Here is an 18,009-nt window from a genome sequence, read left to right on the forward strand (position 1 = left end):
CAGAGCTGTGCACGAAATACCTCGCAATACGTGCCAGTTCAGTGCCAATTGAGAGGGCATTTTCTGTGGCTGGAGAAGTCGTTTCAGCTAGAAGGAAACTACTTCTGCCTGACCATGTGGAGCAGCCGGTTTTCCTTCACGACAACCTTTTATCTTCATCTCAGCAAGTGCTTTTGTGCTTATGGCAAGCTAGCCTTGATCAACGCTGTGTACTAGCCACCTTCTCTGATATTTCCACTCTTGTAAGAACAATGTTCGAGACTTTGATACTTTTTGCGCAGCCACACACACCTTTTGTGGTCATTTAAGCACTGATAGTTGAACTGTGATGTTCTTAGGTGCTCAAATACACGTTTTGTAGTGGTTAAATGCGTCTGTCCTTGATTATTAGGTATTCGATTCGATATTCGGAACCAAGTATTCGTATTCGATTCATATTCGAAAAATTTGATATTCGCACACCCCTAGTTATGATATAAAATCTAAGAAAGAAATGACAGAGAAGAACATAGTTCAGTTTTCTCTCCCATTGTAAACGTTTCATTCTGTGCAGTGGAGGTTTTTTGCAGTGTATAATCGAAATGGTTAAGTGACTACTTTTCAGCATTTACTTGACATAAGGCAACAACAAAGAATGGATGATGAGCTCTCTCAACAAAGACACGGTGGCCACTTTTCTACTGAACCTCTTTATGTGCCCAACACAGATTCGAGATGATGTGTTGAGCCAGCCTAACAATAACACCACGAATTTAACGCTAAAACCCTCAGAATTCTTCTTGATAGTGCTTAATTCGGGTACGGTGCCCAGGTTACCTGAAAAGTTTAACTTGGCCTCACATTTTCCTCAACACAAGCCCGTCTTGTTACCAACACAAATTCAATACGGCATGTTGAGTCTGCTGATTAAAGCACGGTCACAACCACACTAAATATTTTTGTTAGGCGATATGTCTTCAAGGCGACGATCTGTTTCGACATCTCCTGAGCAGCAACATGCATCTTGAGGAAAGATTGCAAAACTACTAAACGCGCACGGCAGCAAAAGCAGGCAGACATTACTGAATGTTGATGTTCTAACGAAATGCGTCCTTACATGAATAACAAGAACAGATTTGATGGATGGATTTTAGGAATGCTGCAACGCTCACTGTGTTTGCTAAAGTTGAAAGACGGGCTAGTTGGTCTTGGTACGTAGAATTCATTTCTTCCGCGCAATAAAAAAAAACACAGCAGGGAGAAAAGAGATACACGCAGGACGAACCCTGACCAACTGATGGTTCATTGGCACGAAGAAAAATACACACAACAAGGCGTGATACTCCACGGCTCAAGCGCACGCCCCGCACATTTGCATCTGCGGTAGCAAGTTTAACAACCCTGCAGTTTCACTTAGGTGCACGTGTCACTCTAGTCTTAAGATATCGCAACTGCTTGGACGATAACAAAGCAGATGTAGTACTAACGCATTTGTGCCTTATGGCCTCAGGCGTACCAAGAGCTTGGAAGGACGTTAACATTATCTTAATTCATAAGAAAGGAGACGCCTAGGGCTTGAAAAATTACAAAGCGATCAGCTTACTGTCTGTTGCCTACAAGGTATTTACTAAGATAATCACTGATAGAATCAGGACTGCTTTAGAGTTCAATCTACTAAATGACCAGCCAGGCTTTCGAAAAGGATACTCGACAATAGACCACATTCACACTATCAATCTGGTGATAGAGAAATGCGCAGAATATTACCAACCCTTATATATAGCCTTCATTGATTACGAGAAAGCATTTGACTCAGTGGAAACCTCAGCTGTCATGCAGGCATTGCGAAATCAGGGTGTGGAAGAGTGTTATGTGAAAATATTAGATGATATTTGTAGCCATTGCTACTATAGTCCTCCATAAAGTCAGCAATAAAATTCCAATAAGGAAAGGTGTCAGGCATGGAGACACGATCTCGCCAATGCTATTCACCGCCTGTTTAATGCATGTGTTCTGAGGCCTTAATTGGGAACAGTTGTGGATAAGAATTCATGGCGAATACCTAAGTAATCTGTGATTCGCGTTTTGAATGCCTCGCTAAGTCATTCCGGAGGGAACTGCAAAGCATAATCAATGTGTTAACATGGCAGAGCAGAAAGGTGGTTCTAAATATTAACATGCAGAAAACCAAAGTAATGGTCAACAGTCTAGCAAGGTAACAGCAGTTCACAATTAGTAGCGATGGGCTGGATGTAGGAAGGGAATATATCTACCTAGGACAGGTAGTGACCGCTGGTCTGGATCATGAGAGGGAAATAACTAGAAGGATAAGATTGGGGTGGAGCGCATATCAGGTCATGAATGGCAGTTTGCCAATGTCCGTTAAGAGAAAAGTATTCAAAAGCTGTGTCTTACCGATACTCACCTATGGGGCAGAAACGTGGAGTCTAATGAGGAGGGTTCAACTCAAGGACAACGCAGCGAGCTATGGAAAGGAAAATGATAGGTTTAACATGTAGAGATCGGAAGCGGGCAGAATGGGTGAGAGAACAAACGCGGTATAATGACATCCTAGTCGAAATCAAGAAGAAGAACGGGGCTTGGGCAGGTAATGTAAAGCGAAAGCAAGATAACCGCTTGTACTTAAGGGTGAAGGAGTGAATCCCAAGATATGGCAAGCGTAGCAGGGGGTGTCAGAAAGTTGGGCGGAGGAGATTAATAAATTTGCGGGGATAGGGTCGCCTCAAATGACAAAGAACAGGGTTAATTAGAGAGACATGAGAGAGTCCTTTGCCCAGCAGTGGGCTTAGTAAGGCTGGTGATGATGATGATAATTATATATATTTTGTATCACACAACAATATTATATAACACAATATCTCTCATACCTGGTATCTCTGCGTAAATATCCTAATCAGCGCTTTGTGCTCACCACTTGTATTTTCTTAGTGTTTACTGGGGAACGAACTGTTCCTTGTAGGGTGAAAAAGAAACAATGAGTCATTTAAAATTCTTCTTGGATAGATAGACACGATTCGTTCTTTGCAATTATTTCAGTGCTACTTCTGTAGGGCGGGCCCAAAGAAAAGCCTTTTATGAAGTCTCCTGATTGGTCGAGTATTTAGAATTGATGATCTCCAATACCATATAGTACAAGATTCTGCCTTGGACGTGTAGGGCCAAGGGCAACTCATTTGGTTTGCTAGTCCTTAACTGCCTTCTTTCACCTCATCTGTAGAATACCACATTGTTTTGACACTTGACACCTATTTCAAGGGCCCTACTTATTTGATATACCTAAAAAATAGTTAATAAGTATGTCGTCTAAGCAACACGGAGCAATAAAAATAATGGCCTTCTAATTAGTTGGTGGTTTATATAAAAAAGCTTCACAGCTTATATCATGCGCTATCTGAAGCCTGGAACATTCCCAAATGTCTAACAAATTAAGGAACACATATGTTGAAAATTCTCTTGTCTACAATTCCAAATAACAGCCTTATGGAAACGTCAGTACATTAAGAATTCCATCAAAAGAGCTGCATCTAATTATTATATCGTGAAGGGCTGTGGTGTCTCGTGTTTTTCTTGCTAATATTTTGCTGTTTTACGCAGAGACGAAGGGATTTGCTTCAAATTGTGTAGCAGGGCTCTCTAAGCATGTTCAAAGTGTTTACTTTTGCAGTCGCGAGAAAGAGATTTCCTATCGCCTTCAAGAGGTAGGAGGCTGGCAGTAGAAGAGCCCTTAGGCTTTAAACTATTTAGAAATGGATAGTCTGGCCTTCTCATCCTCTTCTTACAGCTTTTTAACTGGCCTTTGCGCAACTTTTTTTATGTGTGGAATGAAAGCTCAGTTGAACTCGGCAAGAGAATTGTTTTTTATGCTGCAGCTTTTAAACTTCAGATGAAAAGTTGAGTGCACTGTTGCTGCCATAGAATATATTCCGATTGTGAAGAACGTTATTGTCCTATAAACCAGAAGAATATTACTGAATTACTGGTTAATATATTACCCATTACTTATTAGGAACGTTACGTATTACTGAAGAACGTTTGTGCCTAAACAACACGCATGGTCCCAAACGCAGCCCTCAACGAGCTCTGCAGCTTATAAAGCTCGGAGCAACGCTTTGTGTGGCAGTGACCTTGAAAGCGAAGTGCAAGCGGAGAGAGGCGGAGCCCTCGGAGCAGCAGTCACCCTCCGCGTCCGGAGAATCCCAGCGGAAAGGACGAAGCGGCTTACCGACGATTACTGCATTGTGTACACGGTCACGTGACACAGCGAGCGCGATGAAGAAAACAAGAATACCTGCGCGACCCGGCCGCGGAGGTTAATAACGGGCTCTGCTCCGCGGGAGGCGCGCCATTGTGCACGACCGGAAGGGCAGCCACCCCGGCGAGCGGCGACCCCGGAGAGAGAGGGAGAGAGGGGGGGAAGAAGGCGGTGGCGGTCCGCACCGGAGGCCATGCGAGCAGCCAGCGAGCAGCCGACAGGTGAGTGCGCCCCTTCGGTGTCTGTCTGTTACCGTTCCGCGTGCCCCCAACCTATACACATGTCCTGCAATTCTTTCAGGGAGCTGGTAGTACCAGTATTAGAATGGCTGAGGTCACAACGAGACTGTCTCGAGACGTTTGACTTGTACAGTGGTGTTCATTGCTGCCATGAACATTGGTCCGAGTGTCGTTCGCGAACTTTACGTAATTGGCACGCTGGCGCGTTGTCTGCTGTACTACCGTGTCACCAGAGTTGGAGACTTGGTGGCTGCTGCTCTAGACTGCTAACCCTAAGGTCATGGCAGCGAATTACGGCTCCGTAGGCCGCGTTTCAACGGAGGCCAGATGCACGAAACCTTCTGTGCTGTGCTATCTCACCTACGTTAAAACACCCAAGTCGGTCATAATATTTCCGGAGGCCACCACACCGTGTCCCTCATAGGTCATAAGGAGCGGTGGAGAAGTAATCATGGTATGTTCTGCTACATCATCTGCTACGTATCGTTTCTTGTTACCAATGAAGGATTCTTCAATTTCTAATGTGCTATGACAATTATGCCGGAAAGATGTCCTCGCTTGTTCATGGTAACAGTGACCACGTGTAGCTATAGCGAACTGGCGCTGAGAATGAGCGCGAACCGACGTCATCCTCCACACTACAGCTCCTCCACACTACGGCTCTTTTTGTTTCGGTGAGACCAGATCAACTATCGCTCGCCGCTGGAAAGAAAACGAACACTTCGCTGCGACCACTCTCTGCGACCGCAAGGACGCGAGCCAGCGCAGATAGAAGAGTATCGGACTCGCCTGAGTATGTGCCCATGTATTGGAATCTGAGCAGCAGACTAATAAATCTTGGTTCCAATGCTGGTGTGGCCAAGGAGGAAGCAATTCTGATGGCAACAAAAGAGGAAGGACTAGGTGCATACCAAGCAACGCAAATAAGGACGGGCTGTTTAAGGACGGCACAGATACTTTACTATAGAAATTGAACGCATAGTTTGCATCATTCCCTATGACCTGAGGAGTGCGGAAATCATGGATAAACACTAAAATTATATTAGTCCATAACCTTTTAGAATGTATAGGCCGTGGACAAAGTTCTAGAAAGCCTAAAACATGTAACTTGGAAGGAGGGAAGAGGTGTTGGGTGACGAAGCGGCAAACTTTCCTAGCGGGGCCAGCCACCAGCCATGTGCAACATGGCTCATCCTAGTTTTAGCCATCGGCTCAGGCAGGTTGCCAGATTGCCCTTCGGCTTGTACAGCGCCATGGGTGACGCTAGATGGCTTTTTGGAACGATGGTTCGTTGCCATTTCCAACACCAGTTATTTGAGTTACAGCTAATTGATGGCACTCACGTGCTTTTGGAGATAGTGCAGAGCCACTACCTACCGTTTCCGCTGCTCTACCAATTAAAAAATTTCTTGCATGCTGTTGAATCTTTTTGATGTCTTCACTGCCCCGCCAGCGAAGAAGAAGAAGGTCACTGTGAGTGCGCGCAAGAGGGCAACGCGCTGGGACGTTGTGTACTCCATCTTGATTTAGGGGGCACTCATTAAAGCCTTAAAAAAAGCCTTAAAAAGCATTAATAAATTTGAATACTATGGCTTTCGTGGTATTACACAGCTACTAATTCGGTCCTATCTAGAGGGTCGGCGTAAGTATGTAGAGATAAATCAACATAAACCGCTCCTAAAAGAAATTCAACCGGGTGTTGCACTAGGAACAATTATAAGACCAATTCTTTTTCTTTTTACGCCACTGCTATCGTAGAAATCTAACAGTACTGTAAATTTGTAATTTATGCCAATGACTGCACAATATTTATTGGAACGGAAGTTCTGCAGAAAAGTGAGAAGTGATTCTTATTTACCCTTTCACAACCAACAGGAAAGGTGCCGAGAAAACAATTTGACACTAAATTAATCCAAAACCACTGGTGTTCTGTTTGGTACACGAAACACTACCTGTAATTAGAAAATTGTACGCAAGTTCTTGGCGTAATATTTTCCGAACAACCGTCTGGGAACCAACATGTTATTTATTTATCAAACAAAAATAATCAAGAATGCCAGACTGTCAAACAGGCGCAGCCACAAACTCCCACAAATCATGCGAAAACTCATATATTTGACATTTGAACTCACTATTACGGTACTTATGATTAGTCTAGGACAATGTAACCAAGTGGAACATAAGCAAACTAACCCAGACACCAAAGAGGGCTATATGCATTGCTGAGAACACTAAATTCCTGGAACATACAGGGCCGCTCTCGTCAAGCATAAGGTACTTGAAATGGAAGACATGTACGAATACAACTTTTTAAATATTCATAAAACTATACTACAACGAAAATCGCACATGTTCTTAAGTTCTTAAAGTTGGCAAATGTGAAAAAATTGAAGATTGGATTTCAGTTAAGGAAGTGATACATTAACTATCTCACATATCTCGGTGGACACTCGAAACGCGCCGTACAGGATGGAATAAAGGAGGGAGTGAAAGAAGAATGAAAAAAAAAGAGGTGTCGTAGTGGAAGACTCTCAAATAATTTCGACCACCAGGGAATCTTCAACGCGCACTGACGTCGAAAGCCTCGGTCGAAACGCGGCCGCCGGGAATCGGGTTCGGACCCGGGTAATCCAGCTCATTAGACGAGTGGCTTAATCACTGAGCCAGAGCTGTGCGTGAAAAGTAAGCAATGAAGAGTTTTCCGCTCTGCTAAACAGTGAAACACTGATTATGCATGGAGTAAATATTTCTGAACTGCTAACAAATACATTAAGACACTACGTAGCGATAAGCACAACTTTTACAATGAGGCGCTGCCCTTCAGCGATGCGCCGCGATCCAAAAAGGATTGTGGTAAACAGTTAACCCTTCCTCTTCTAACAGTATTTTCTTGATCCGCAGTGATGACGGCCCTGTACCTGGAAGTGATGTTGCGAAAACCTAAGTGATATATTTTTCTCTGGTCTCAAAAGCAAAACATTTGTCAAATTGCCACCACCACCACTGCATACTCATCTTCACATGCACGCTACTTTCGATCGATTGGTTTTGCGTCTGTGGTAAGCTAAAGAACTCATCCCCAACCGGTAAAGACGGTATAAGTGCTAAAGTGCTCAAAAACCCTGAACATGTCTGCAGCATTATTTTGTGACTAATATTTCAGCAGTCGCTAACCAAACAATATGCGTTAATGAGGGTTAGCATTGTTTTTCCTAGGTTCATTTTCACAATCAATTAAGGTGTTTCCTCCTGTTCTGCGTGATCATCATAATAATCGTCGTTTTTCGTTCCTTAAAGCGCGTTAGGAACATAAGGGCGAAAGGCGGGAGTGCCACGGGATCTTCTATATGCAAAAAGAGCGCTGTTTAGCGGAACAAAAAGGTAACGAAGTTGTGAAAAATTCAGGGGCACTTTGACTGTCTAAAGTGCGTAGAGGCGAAAGCGTTTTCCGCACCACTTTCAGTGCTTCTGTGGCACTGGTGGCGTCACATGTAATTGAGTACTAATTACTAAGTGTTGACAAATCACAAATTAATGGTTAATTACTGATTAATGCCTGAATACTAATTAACTGCTAATTAAGCTTGAGCTTAAGCTTCGCCTTTAGGAGTGGAACGCGACAGCGTGTTGTAGAGCTGCCAGGGAGTCCACGGAACGCCGCCACCCGTTCGGCGCGATGCCTTGCCGTTTCAACGCAACGGTTTTTGAGGAAAGGAAATGGCGCAGTAAATCTCTGTCATCTCGGTGGACACCTGAACCGCACCGTAGAGGAACGGAGGAAGTGGGAGTGAAAGAAGAAAGACGAAGATGGCCCGTAATGAAGAAAATGAAAATTGTATTTGAGGAAAGAAAATTACGCAGTAACTGTCTCACATATCTCGGTGGACACCCGTCAAAATTCAGGGGGGGGGGGGGGAGGTTCACTTTTTTGACCTAAAGTGTGGTCACTGATGTGTGGTTAAGATCTCTAAGAGTGGAACGCCTCTAAGAGTGGAACGCGAGAGCGTCTTGCAACGCTGCCAGGGAGTCCATAGCAAGCCATCGCCGATTCGGTTCTACGCCTCGCTCGTCGGTAAATTTGTCTCTGAGGAACGGAAATGTATTTCTCTCTCATATCTCGGTGGACACCTAAACCTCGCCGGAAAAGAAGGGAGGAGGATGGCAGTGAGCGAAGACACCGTAGTCACTAGACGTGCCTTTGTTCATTCCAAACCATCGAGCTGGCATGGCGGAGTGGATAGCATGCTCGTCTCGCACTCCGAAGACCGGGGTTCGATTCCCGAGCTCGACCAATTTCTTACTAGGTTTTATTTATTTATATGGCGTGACTAGAGAAGTTAATTATGCTAATTAGGTAATTAAGCAATTAACTAAGCACAGTCCCACTTATTTGGAGCATCACTATATGGTCCCTCAATTGGTTGCATGGTTACTAGCCAAAGTACAATTGGCCCCGTTTGAAATTGGCGCACTGTGACGTCACGACCGTTTCGACCAACTGAAAAGCGTGACATTCTCTGTCGACAACTGCTGCTTACAACGATGAGACATTAAAGGCTTTCGCCTTAAAAGGGATAGTTGTCATGGTGGCCGGACTGTGCTTAGATTTGCAGTCAAGCGATGGCGCTAGAATGAAGGAGACGTCTCTGTAGCATATATATATATATATATATATATATATATATATATATATATATATATATATATATATATATATATATATATATATATACACTGTACCTGCGGGCAGCAAGAAAGCTTTTGTGGTCGTTCCCATGTTGGAGGCACGGCAGTCGCTCGTCGTCTCTCGAAGAGAACGCTACCAACTGCAATTATTTAAGTCAAAGCAAAATAAAATGCCTGAAGACATAGACATACAGACATGTAGAATATAACACATTAATCTTTTGTCTCTATAGAGCTTAACGGCTTCTAGTGCAGCTACCCTACCCCTAAATTTATTTCGCACTTCATAATGATATCTGTGCGATTATTTACATTTATTTATTTATACTATTCATTTATTTATTCAGTATAGCCTCAAGGGCCCCAGTTATCATCACTTCAATAGTCATGTCGGCACCGTTAGTTGAAGCGGAATCTCTGCTGTACAGAGCTATCCGAAATTCCTCTAGGCTCCTTGTTCCCGATAATTCGCAGATGGGCTTATTCCTTAATTGGTTTTTCCATTCTCTCCAAGGATGAATTAATTTCAGACCTTAACTTACTAGAACGAAAAGTTGTGATCATTAAATGCTTGGTCAAGAATGCTTGTGACCCCGTGGAAAAAACCAAATTGGCAGAGCTATAAAAGTTAATCAGCAGGCGTATCTCGCCTTCCGTGGCAGTTGAAGGACACGTAACCGTACTCGCTGCAGCTGAAGCAGAGGGCTTCTCCTCTTTCGTTCCATGGTGACTTCCGCTTCGCTTTGGAAGGAAGGTTCTTGTGGCCGGTAGTGGTTAAAGTCGACACCATTGCTTCGCTTTTGTTGCCGTGGGCATTGGAACTGACGGGAAAACGAGAACATTTAGGGGGCCGCTTGATTTGGAATTTCTGGGTGAACGTTTCCCAACCTTTGTTCAAGGTGTTTGCGGCAGTGAAGAAGGCCTTCCGTTGATTCGAACGTGCGCACACTCACTGTTTGAATTACCTCGCCTTCGTAGAGCCCCATGATGAGGTAATGAATACAAGCTTCATCTACGAGGTTGCAACGGCGAGCTTTCGAAAGCTTGTAGTAATAACACTCGATGGGCTCCCCTCGCTTTTGTCGTCGCTCCTGCATTTTTCGATGGAGTCGTTGCAATCCCGCTGTCAAGGGGAAGGCGCGAATAATTTCTTCTCTCCATTCCGGCCATGTTTTGGAGACGGACAAGCGGAGCACTTGCTGCGGAGGGATCTCTAATGAAAACGCATTGTACTGTCAGTTGTAGTTTAGACGTATTGGCTGCTGTAGGCGGCGTTCGCGTGTGCAGGCAATATCAAATAGACTGTTATCTGGTAATGAGGACAGGGTGATGTGGCGGGTAGATGAGGCTCTCAGGGCGGAACTTTATGCTACGCTCAGCAAACGAGTGAATACGTTCCTTCGAAAAATCTCCCATGAGGTCCCCGGTGTCTAGACCCTCGGGCTAAAGAGTCAGCGGCCTCGACGCCGAGATTTCCCGAGTGGGAGGCACCCTGAGGTGCTCAGCGTGTTGCGTGGGCATGTGCAGCAGAAATTAGGCAGGAGGATGACCCCTGCCCATGCTGGGTTTAGAATAGCGGTTCTTCAATCACTAATAATGTTACGGGTGTCTGTGTACGCCAGAGCAATAGCTGTAGCGTTCTCCTGGACTTCCGCAGAGGTGGTGCCTGAAGGAAGCTCGCAAGTTAGGGGAGATATGAGTTCACAAACGATATCCACCCAAACAGCATCAGGCTCATTCCCGTGCTTTTTGTATAGCGCTGCCGCGCGTACCTTCCTGCGACCTTCATTACGGTGTGGTGCATGTTCCTCGGTAATGTTTTGGCATACAGTGAAGTATAAATGTAGATGGGAACTGTTCTTAGTGACCTACTGTTTGCAGGGATAGTGATGCCTAGCTGGTTGTGTGTCGTCGGATGGTTGTAGCATAAACATCATAGGCAGCCTGTCTACGCCCACTGCAGGGCAAACGCCTCGCCCATGTCTCTCCAATTAACTCTCTCCTTTTACAGCTGCGGCCACTGTGTCCCCAAAACCAAGAACTTCTTATTGTCATCGCCCACCTAACTTTCTGCGGCCCCCTGCTAGGCTTGCCTTCTTGGAATCTACTCCGTTACCCTTAAGGACCAGCGGTTATCTCGCCTTCGCATTACATGCCCTGCTCAAGCCCATTTATTCCTCTTGATTTCGACTGGATGTCATTAACCCGCGTTTGTTCCCTCACCCACTCCGCCCGCTTCCGATCTCTCAACGTTACACCTGTCATTTTCCTTGCTATAGCTCGCTGCGTTGTCCTTGACTTAAGCTGAACCCTCTTTGTTAGCCTCCACGTGTCTGCCCCTTAGGTGAGTACTGGTAAGATGCAGCTGCTGGTCTAATATAATGGGCTTGTAAATGGGCCTCTCAAAGTTCCTGTAGAGTGCTGTGGACTCCGAGCTCGAGCAGTTTCTTCTTTCTAGTGCTTTTCGGTAAATGAAGTGCTGCCTTTGTTGCTTGTCGAATTAAGCAGTCTATTTGCTGGAGCTCATTGGTTGTTAGTTTGAGGTATGGCGTAACATAAAGAATTCGGCGGAGGGTATAGGCGCGCACCACACGGTGCGCGTCCGCCTCTGTCAGCCCCATGTGCGTGTCTCGTCACCGTTTTTATGAGCTGCGTGGCGGCTGCAATCACCTTGTTGAGTCAGTTAAACTGTGTCTCCGTTTTTTCAATCCTGTTAATGGTATAGTCTTAGAATGCGGATGGTATGCACCTGGGGTACTTATCTGTCCTGAACTCGCATTTTTACAGGGGCTTGGTATGTACGTCTTTTAGGAGGAATGACGAGTAATTGCGATTATTCTGGCTAGCCCGCTAGTTCGATACTTGTGGTGAGTGTAGCAAAGGTATCTGGTGCCGTTTGTCGCGCTCTTCAATTTGACCCTTTGATCCATATGTTGTCCAGAGTGTGATGTAAGCGGCGTATAAAGAGTGACCAACACAAGCGATTTTCTGCAGTTCTACAGTAAAGTAGATCAGCGTATGTTTAACGTAAAGGAGCGAAGCATGGAGCTTTACGGCGTGCCCGCACTGGCAAGTGTGTAGGGTGGTGTGCAGAGATTACGGATGTGAAGTATGGCTGTCCTCAGTTCGCAGAAGGCTCCTATGTAGCGTAGTATGAGTATACCCTACAGTAGTATGATTGTGAGGGGTAGTATGAGTATACCCCTCTTTGATTGTTCGTGAGTGCCTGTAGGACTGATGTGCGTTGTACATTATCGAAGGCTTTATTTTTTTACTATGGGACCTTGGACTTCAATCGCGGACCGTGTAAATTTGACCTTCAGCTGCGTTACAGGTCAAACCATGACAAAGAGAAAAAGAAATTGAATCAATATCCATGACTGGGTGTCGAACCCGCGGCTGCGCGAACAGACCTCCTTTGAGGGCCGCTCAGCGAGACCGCTAGGTGGTCGTCAGCAGCCAACACTCCTCGCGTGGAACTGCACCACACTCTCGCGCTGTGCATTGGAGAGCGTCGTCTTCATCAACTTCCATCTATTCCGTCCCGCGGCACTGCCTGCTCACCACCGTGTTCAACGTAGCACAAACCCGTGCTTTCGCTCCGATTCGAATTTAGTAAACATTCTCTGTAGTTTTTTAGGTCTGCAGCTAATGTCATCTTAGTATGATTTGGTACATAATTCTGCCAAGCACTCCTGATGTTAGCTGTAGCATAGCATCCTGCATCCTGTGTAGAGAGGTGGGGTCTCAAAACGACCATTATGGGCGGGTGGTGTCCCGTGTCATCGTATGAAATCAGCTGAGCTAGTATGACCTGTTAAAGAATTTTCCCCAAGCTGGAGATGAGCGATTTCGTGCCTATATTCGCGGGGGGATTGGTTTGTTCATAAAATACTTGTCTACACCCGGGCATAAGGCAGCCTTACAATTTCGCATTTTTTTTTGTATGTTTCTCGAATTTCTTCGTTTCTGCCGTGCTCTAGACAGCTTTCATGCAGTGGAGTGATTTTCTCAAGTGTTAATTGAGCACTGTTGTTATCTCGCTTGCAGGCGGTATGCAGCTCGGGCGAGTGAAAATCCCCATCTCGGTTCCTCTGCTAGCACTGGTCATCTTAACTCTGGATCAGGTAGGCCTTGTTCCTGCAAACACCACGCTGACAAAGCAAACCGCAGCTGCGCCTATTCGATACCTGTCTTCGTTGAGTACAAAACGAACATGTTGTCTATGATCAGAGTTCTGGTTTGTAACTTTGAGCCCCTTCTACTTTAGTATGTATGCAACTGAGAGAACAAGCAGTATGGCGACCCGACGGCAAGATGTAGCTTAATTTCAGCAAAATCAATTGATATTACAAGAAAGAAGCCCAAGCACTCACTTTGATCCGTCCGTTAATTATACATTGCGAGTTTTGACATTGGAAAAATGTTTGTTTTTCTTCGTAGCTGTTAGGTGACGCGTCCATGAAAGTTTTTGCTTTTTTTAAGAAGTCGGTCGTCCCGGGATCGCACCCCAAATCAAAATAATTCTCTTTTGTACTTACAAAGTTTCTGTGGAAGCAACATAGCTTTTCTTTGCAGTAGTATGGCTCTGCTTGGTTGCACGCTTATGAATAATTGCTTCCTTAATAGGAATTTATTCTGCCTTCGGGGATTTGTACAAAAAATCGCCCCAAGAGGAAGAAAAACACGAATAAAAAAAGCATGCATTTTGGAGGCTTATGTAATTGGCCCTGAGGGTGATGTAAAGTTTAATCGGGGAGAAAATTTCATTTGCCCGGCTGTTCCGTATGAAACAGCGGCGGTTGCCCCGCTAATACGGACACCTGATACCGCATACGAGAAATAAATACTTTTCGCACCCATTTTCCGCAAATTACAGCGCACATCGTCCGAACCTGACGGCGAACTTGATGGAGAACCCGGCGGTGAGCAGTCTATAGTGCCAAATTATCGGAAATGTTCTCAAACTGTCGATCTGAATGTTATTGAGGAGTAAACGAAATTCGAGGATGCAATTCTCTACCTTAAGGGTGTGACTCGATATTGTTAATGGGTTAAAGCCCATATGTGAATAAAGGGTAATTCTGGACTCTACATTCATACAACCCTGGGGCTCCTCATACCACTCCTGGCACAGTGGTGCAGCGGTTAAGCTATGCGCCACTTCCCTGCCATGGCAGGGGCTGCCAACGGCAGAGCTTGTGGGACCTAAGTTTCCCTTCCCGAGCAACCTCTTGGGTCTTATCATTGCCCACCATTCTTATCATTCTTATCATTATATGCCCACCAGGGCGATATGTAGGTACTTGAATCAATAAATAAATAAAAAATTTAGCTGCCACCTTCCGCGGCGGTCAATTTGCTCGCAATCATAAAACAGTTCTTTCCTGATCTGCCTTTTCCAGTATCGATATAGTTCTACACTATGCTTCTTTTCCATTGAATTTATTCAATTGTTATCTTCCGCGTTTTTAACCTGTAATTTAATGCTCTTTCTTTCTCCTTCCTCGTGTCCGGCATATTTACTGGTTAGTTTCCTAGTTCTTTTCTGCCACTGTGAGTGAACGCTCTTTCTGTATAAGTATTTAAGTACGTTAGCTGCCCACCTGTTATCGTCCAATTTCCTCAGGCGTTCTTCATATAGTATTTTACTCTGAGCATACCGTGCATCAAACCATGCCCTGTCCATATCCCTTGTAATGACTCGTTTGTGGTTTGGCCGTGGGCACATAGCGCTATTCTTCAAACAACTCTCTGATTTACTTCTAACCTCGACTGAACTTCTGCCCTTAAGCATTCCCGAATATAAGCCCCGGCACCATTATTATTTTCCAAATAGCTCTCAGTACTCGATATTTGTTGTACCCCCATAATGCTCTATGTTTCATTATCACGCCTTCTCTTCGCCCTTTTGCTCTAAGGGTCTGTTCGTGCTTTTCTGCCTTTCGTATAACCATATCCCGAGATATTTCTATTCGGCCACTCTGGGTATGTCATGGCCCTTTATTGTAAGCACCTGATCAGTTTTATTGTTGAAAGTCATCATGGCTGACTCACTTGCGCTAAAACTGAAACATAGAGCGGGTCCTTCGTCTCCACAACAATTAACCAGAGTTCGCAAACATTCCTGGCTATCTGCAAACAGTACAACATCCTATGCATGCATTAAACCCAGGAACCGTTGCTAAACAACCTTTGCGCCTAATCTGTACGACAGATTATAACCTAGATCACTTCCTTGTAACCTTCTTTTTATATTATTAATCTAAAGCATGAACAGCAGCAGTGAGAGAGGACAACCTTTCCTTAAAGGGACACTGAGGAGAAATTGAAGTTGACTTGCATCGACAGAATACCAGCTCCTGATTACAAAAACGCCATTCATACTGACAACAAAGCTCCTGTAACATAGAAAAGAGCAAGAATCAAAATACAGGTATCGCCGCCACAGGCCAAACTCGCAAGTACAAGCTTCATGGCGTCATAGGACAAAACAGTGTTGCTAGAACCAATAGTTCTAGCAACACTAGGACACGAGAAGCTACGAATCACTGAGGCGCAGCAAATGCATGCGCAAATCTCCTTGACGTCGCCAGATGGCGCCACGTACCCGACAGCTACGCGCGCTCCTGCAGCGCCGGGACCAATCAGCGCTTGCTCTCAGCGGTATGGGGACTCCCGGTATTCCGCTCAGTGATGCCAACCCTAGGGATTTATCCCTAGATCTAGGGGTTTTTTCTTTGCTTCAGGGATCTAGCGTCTTTTTTGTGAAATCTAGGGATTTTGAGAGGCCTAGAATTGCTACTCTAAGCGGCTTAATGGCAGGTGTATCTGATTATTTTGCGCTTGGAACAGAATAAACTTTGAAAAATGCTAATTACTACTCCTTTATTTTTAGTATTCTGCCGAGCCGAGAAAGGGCGAAAGCAGTTCTGCAACGCGAAATTATCGACTGCTGCATAGGGAGGAAAAACGAAACCATGTGAATTTCAAACTGTTTAACGTGCGTGCCATCTATGGCGCTTCGAGTGACTGCTCCTCTACGAACGATGAAGTTGAATTTTGAATTGTAGTGTCTGGATCAACGCGCTACGTTTACGCTCACCGCTTAGCTTTACCAAAAAGTGCCACAGTTGTTCGCATTCTCGACGTATGCTAGACCACTTGATTTAAACGTGCTGTTCAACCAAAAAACACATTCCAAGTTGTAAGGAATCACTTTCTGATTTTGCAATTACCAATCTTACGTCTGTATCATTACTGTGTAAGTGTAACAAGATTGCATTTTTGGTTATGTCAGTTTCTCGGGACGGCAATCCTTAGTAACTCCAAAACTATTTGACGGTCTTTGATTGCTGCTATGATTAATAAATAACTGTGCGGTGAGATACGCCACTTCACCGCTTCTGAACGTTCTCTGTGAGGCGAGAAGGGGTCTTTCATTAATTGAAATATTTTCGTCTTTCTGTGTGCCTCTTAAAACAATCCTTAAAACAACCCTTAAAGGTGTCTGAATAAAATACTTTCATGTGTTGACGGGGCTTAGCAGAAAACGCCAGCTCTTTCAACTTGGTATCAACTGCATTTATTTTTCAAAGGGCAGCATAGGTTCTTTGCGCGTAAAGATAAGCCGGCTGAAGGAGCAGCACAAAAGCCAGTGCAGTGAAACGGGAGTCGTCTGCGCGTGAGCGTCGTTGCTCACTATGAAATAAAAACTGGTATGGCGCAAGAAACGGGGACACAGAAGGCACACAAAACACAGGACTGACACCAACTTTCAACTGGGGTTTATTGCACCAAGCCTGCCTTTTATACCACAACCAAGCCATATCAACGAACGCGTAAACGTTGTACATATAAAACGGCAATTCATGCGACCACTGGCAATAAAGTAACGCTGATCATAACAATCTAATCTAAACAGAGCTTGGGAGGCCAACTTATTTTCTGGCCAGCAGAAACACATCAACCAAGGCAAAAAAGAAAAAAGAAACAAGGCACTGGGGCATGACAAATCCACACTTGTTTCTTTTGCCTTGTTTCTTTTTTCTTTTTTGCCTTGGTTGATGTGTTTCTGCTGGCCAGAAAATAAGTTGGCCTCCCAAGCTCTGTTTAGATTAGATTGTTATTATCAGCGTTACTTTATTGCCAGTGGTCGCATGAATTGCCGTTTATATGTACAACGTTTACGCGTTCGTTGATATGGCTTGGTTGTGGTATAAAAGGCAGGCTTGGTGCAATAAACCCCAGTTGAAAGTTGGCGTCAGTCCTGTGTTTTGTGTGCCTTCTGTGTCCCCGTTTCTTGCGCCATACCAGTTTTTATTTCATCATGAACCAACTCGCCCAAACTAGAGTTTTACTTGCTCACTATCTTTCTCTCCAGTGACAACACGTCTCTGTAAAAGCTGGCTGCATCTGTGGGCCCTCTACGTAAGGTAAATCTACAAAAAAAAGGTGCAATTGCGGCTAACACGCTTTTATTTATGTCTGACAAAATGCATAACCAATGGACGAAACAGTGAACTGCGCTGAGACTTTGTTAAAGCTCAAATGGTCGCATTACCCTACTGAAAAATCCGGTATGAATTTTAAACCGGAACTGCATACCGGGTTATTGTACAGGATTTGCGATACCGGATTACCGGAATATCCTGTATAAAACAGGACAGTCCTGTATAATACAGGACTCTCCTGTTTTGTACAGGATACTCCGGTAATCCGGTATCGCAAATCCTGTACAATAACCCGGTATGCGGTTCCGGTTTAAAATTCAGACCGGCATACAGGACAGTCCTGTACTCTACAGGCTAGGCCAGTATTATGCAGGAGGGC

At 44.7% G+C, this 18,009-nt stretch overlaps 1 protein-coding gene across 3 annotated transcripts in view; it reads left to right on the forward strand.

The window, feature by feature from the left end:
- The first annotated feature begins 408 nt into the window (after positions 1 to 408).
- LOC149338279 (cuticlin-4-like) overlaps positions 409 to 18,009 on the forward strand; it is a 121,176-nt gene continuing 103,575 nt past the window's right edge. For all 3 annotated transcript variants that reach the window (XM_089547591.1, XM_089547589.1, XM_089547592.1), the window contains exons 1-2: positions 409 to 4,473; positions 13,228 to 13,304. In XM_089547591.1, the coding sequence (XP_089403717.1) occupies positions 4,446 to 4,473; positions 13,228 to 13,304 (105 nt within the window). In that variant the 5' untranslated portion in view covers positions 409 to 4,445. The remainder of the gene's footprint in view (positions 4,474 to 13,227; positions 13,305 to 18,009) is intronic.

The sequence above is a fragment of the Amblyomma mixtum genome, chromosome 6 (assembly GCF_055824585.1).
Source record: "Amblyomma mixtum isolate Tamu chromosome 6, ASM5582458v1, whole genome shotgun sequence".
In the NCBI taxonomy this organism is placed as follows: Eukaryota; Metazoa; Arthropoda; class Arachnida; order Ixodida; family Ixodidae; genus Amblyomma; species Amblyomma mixtum.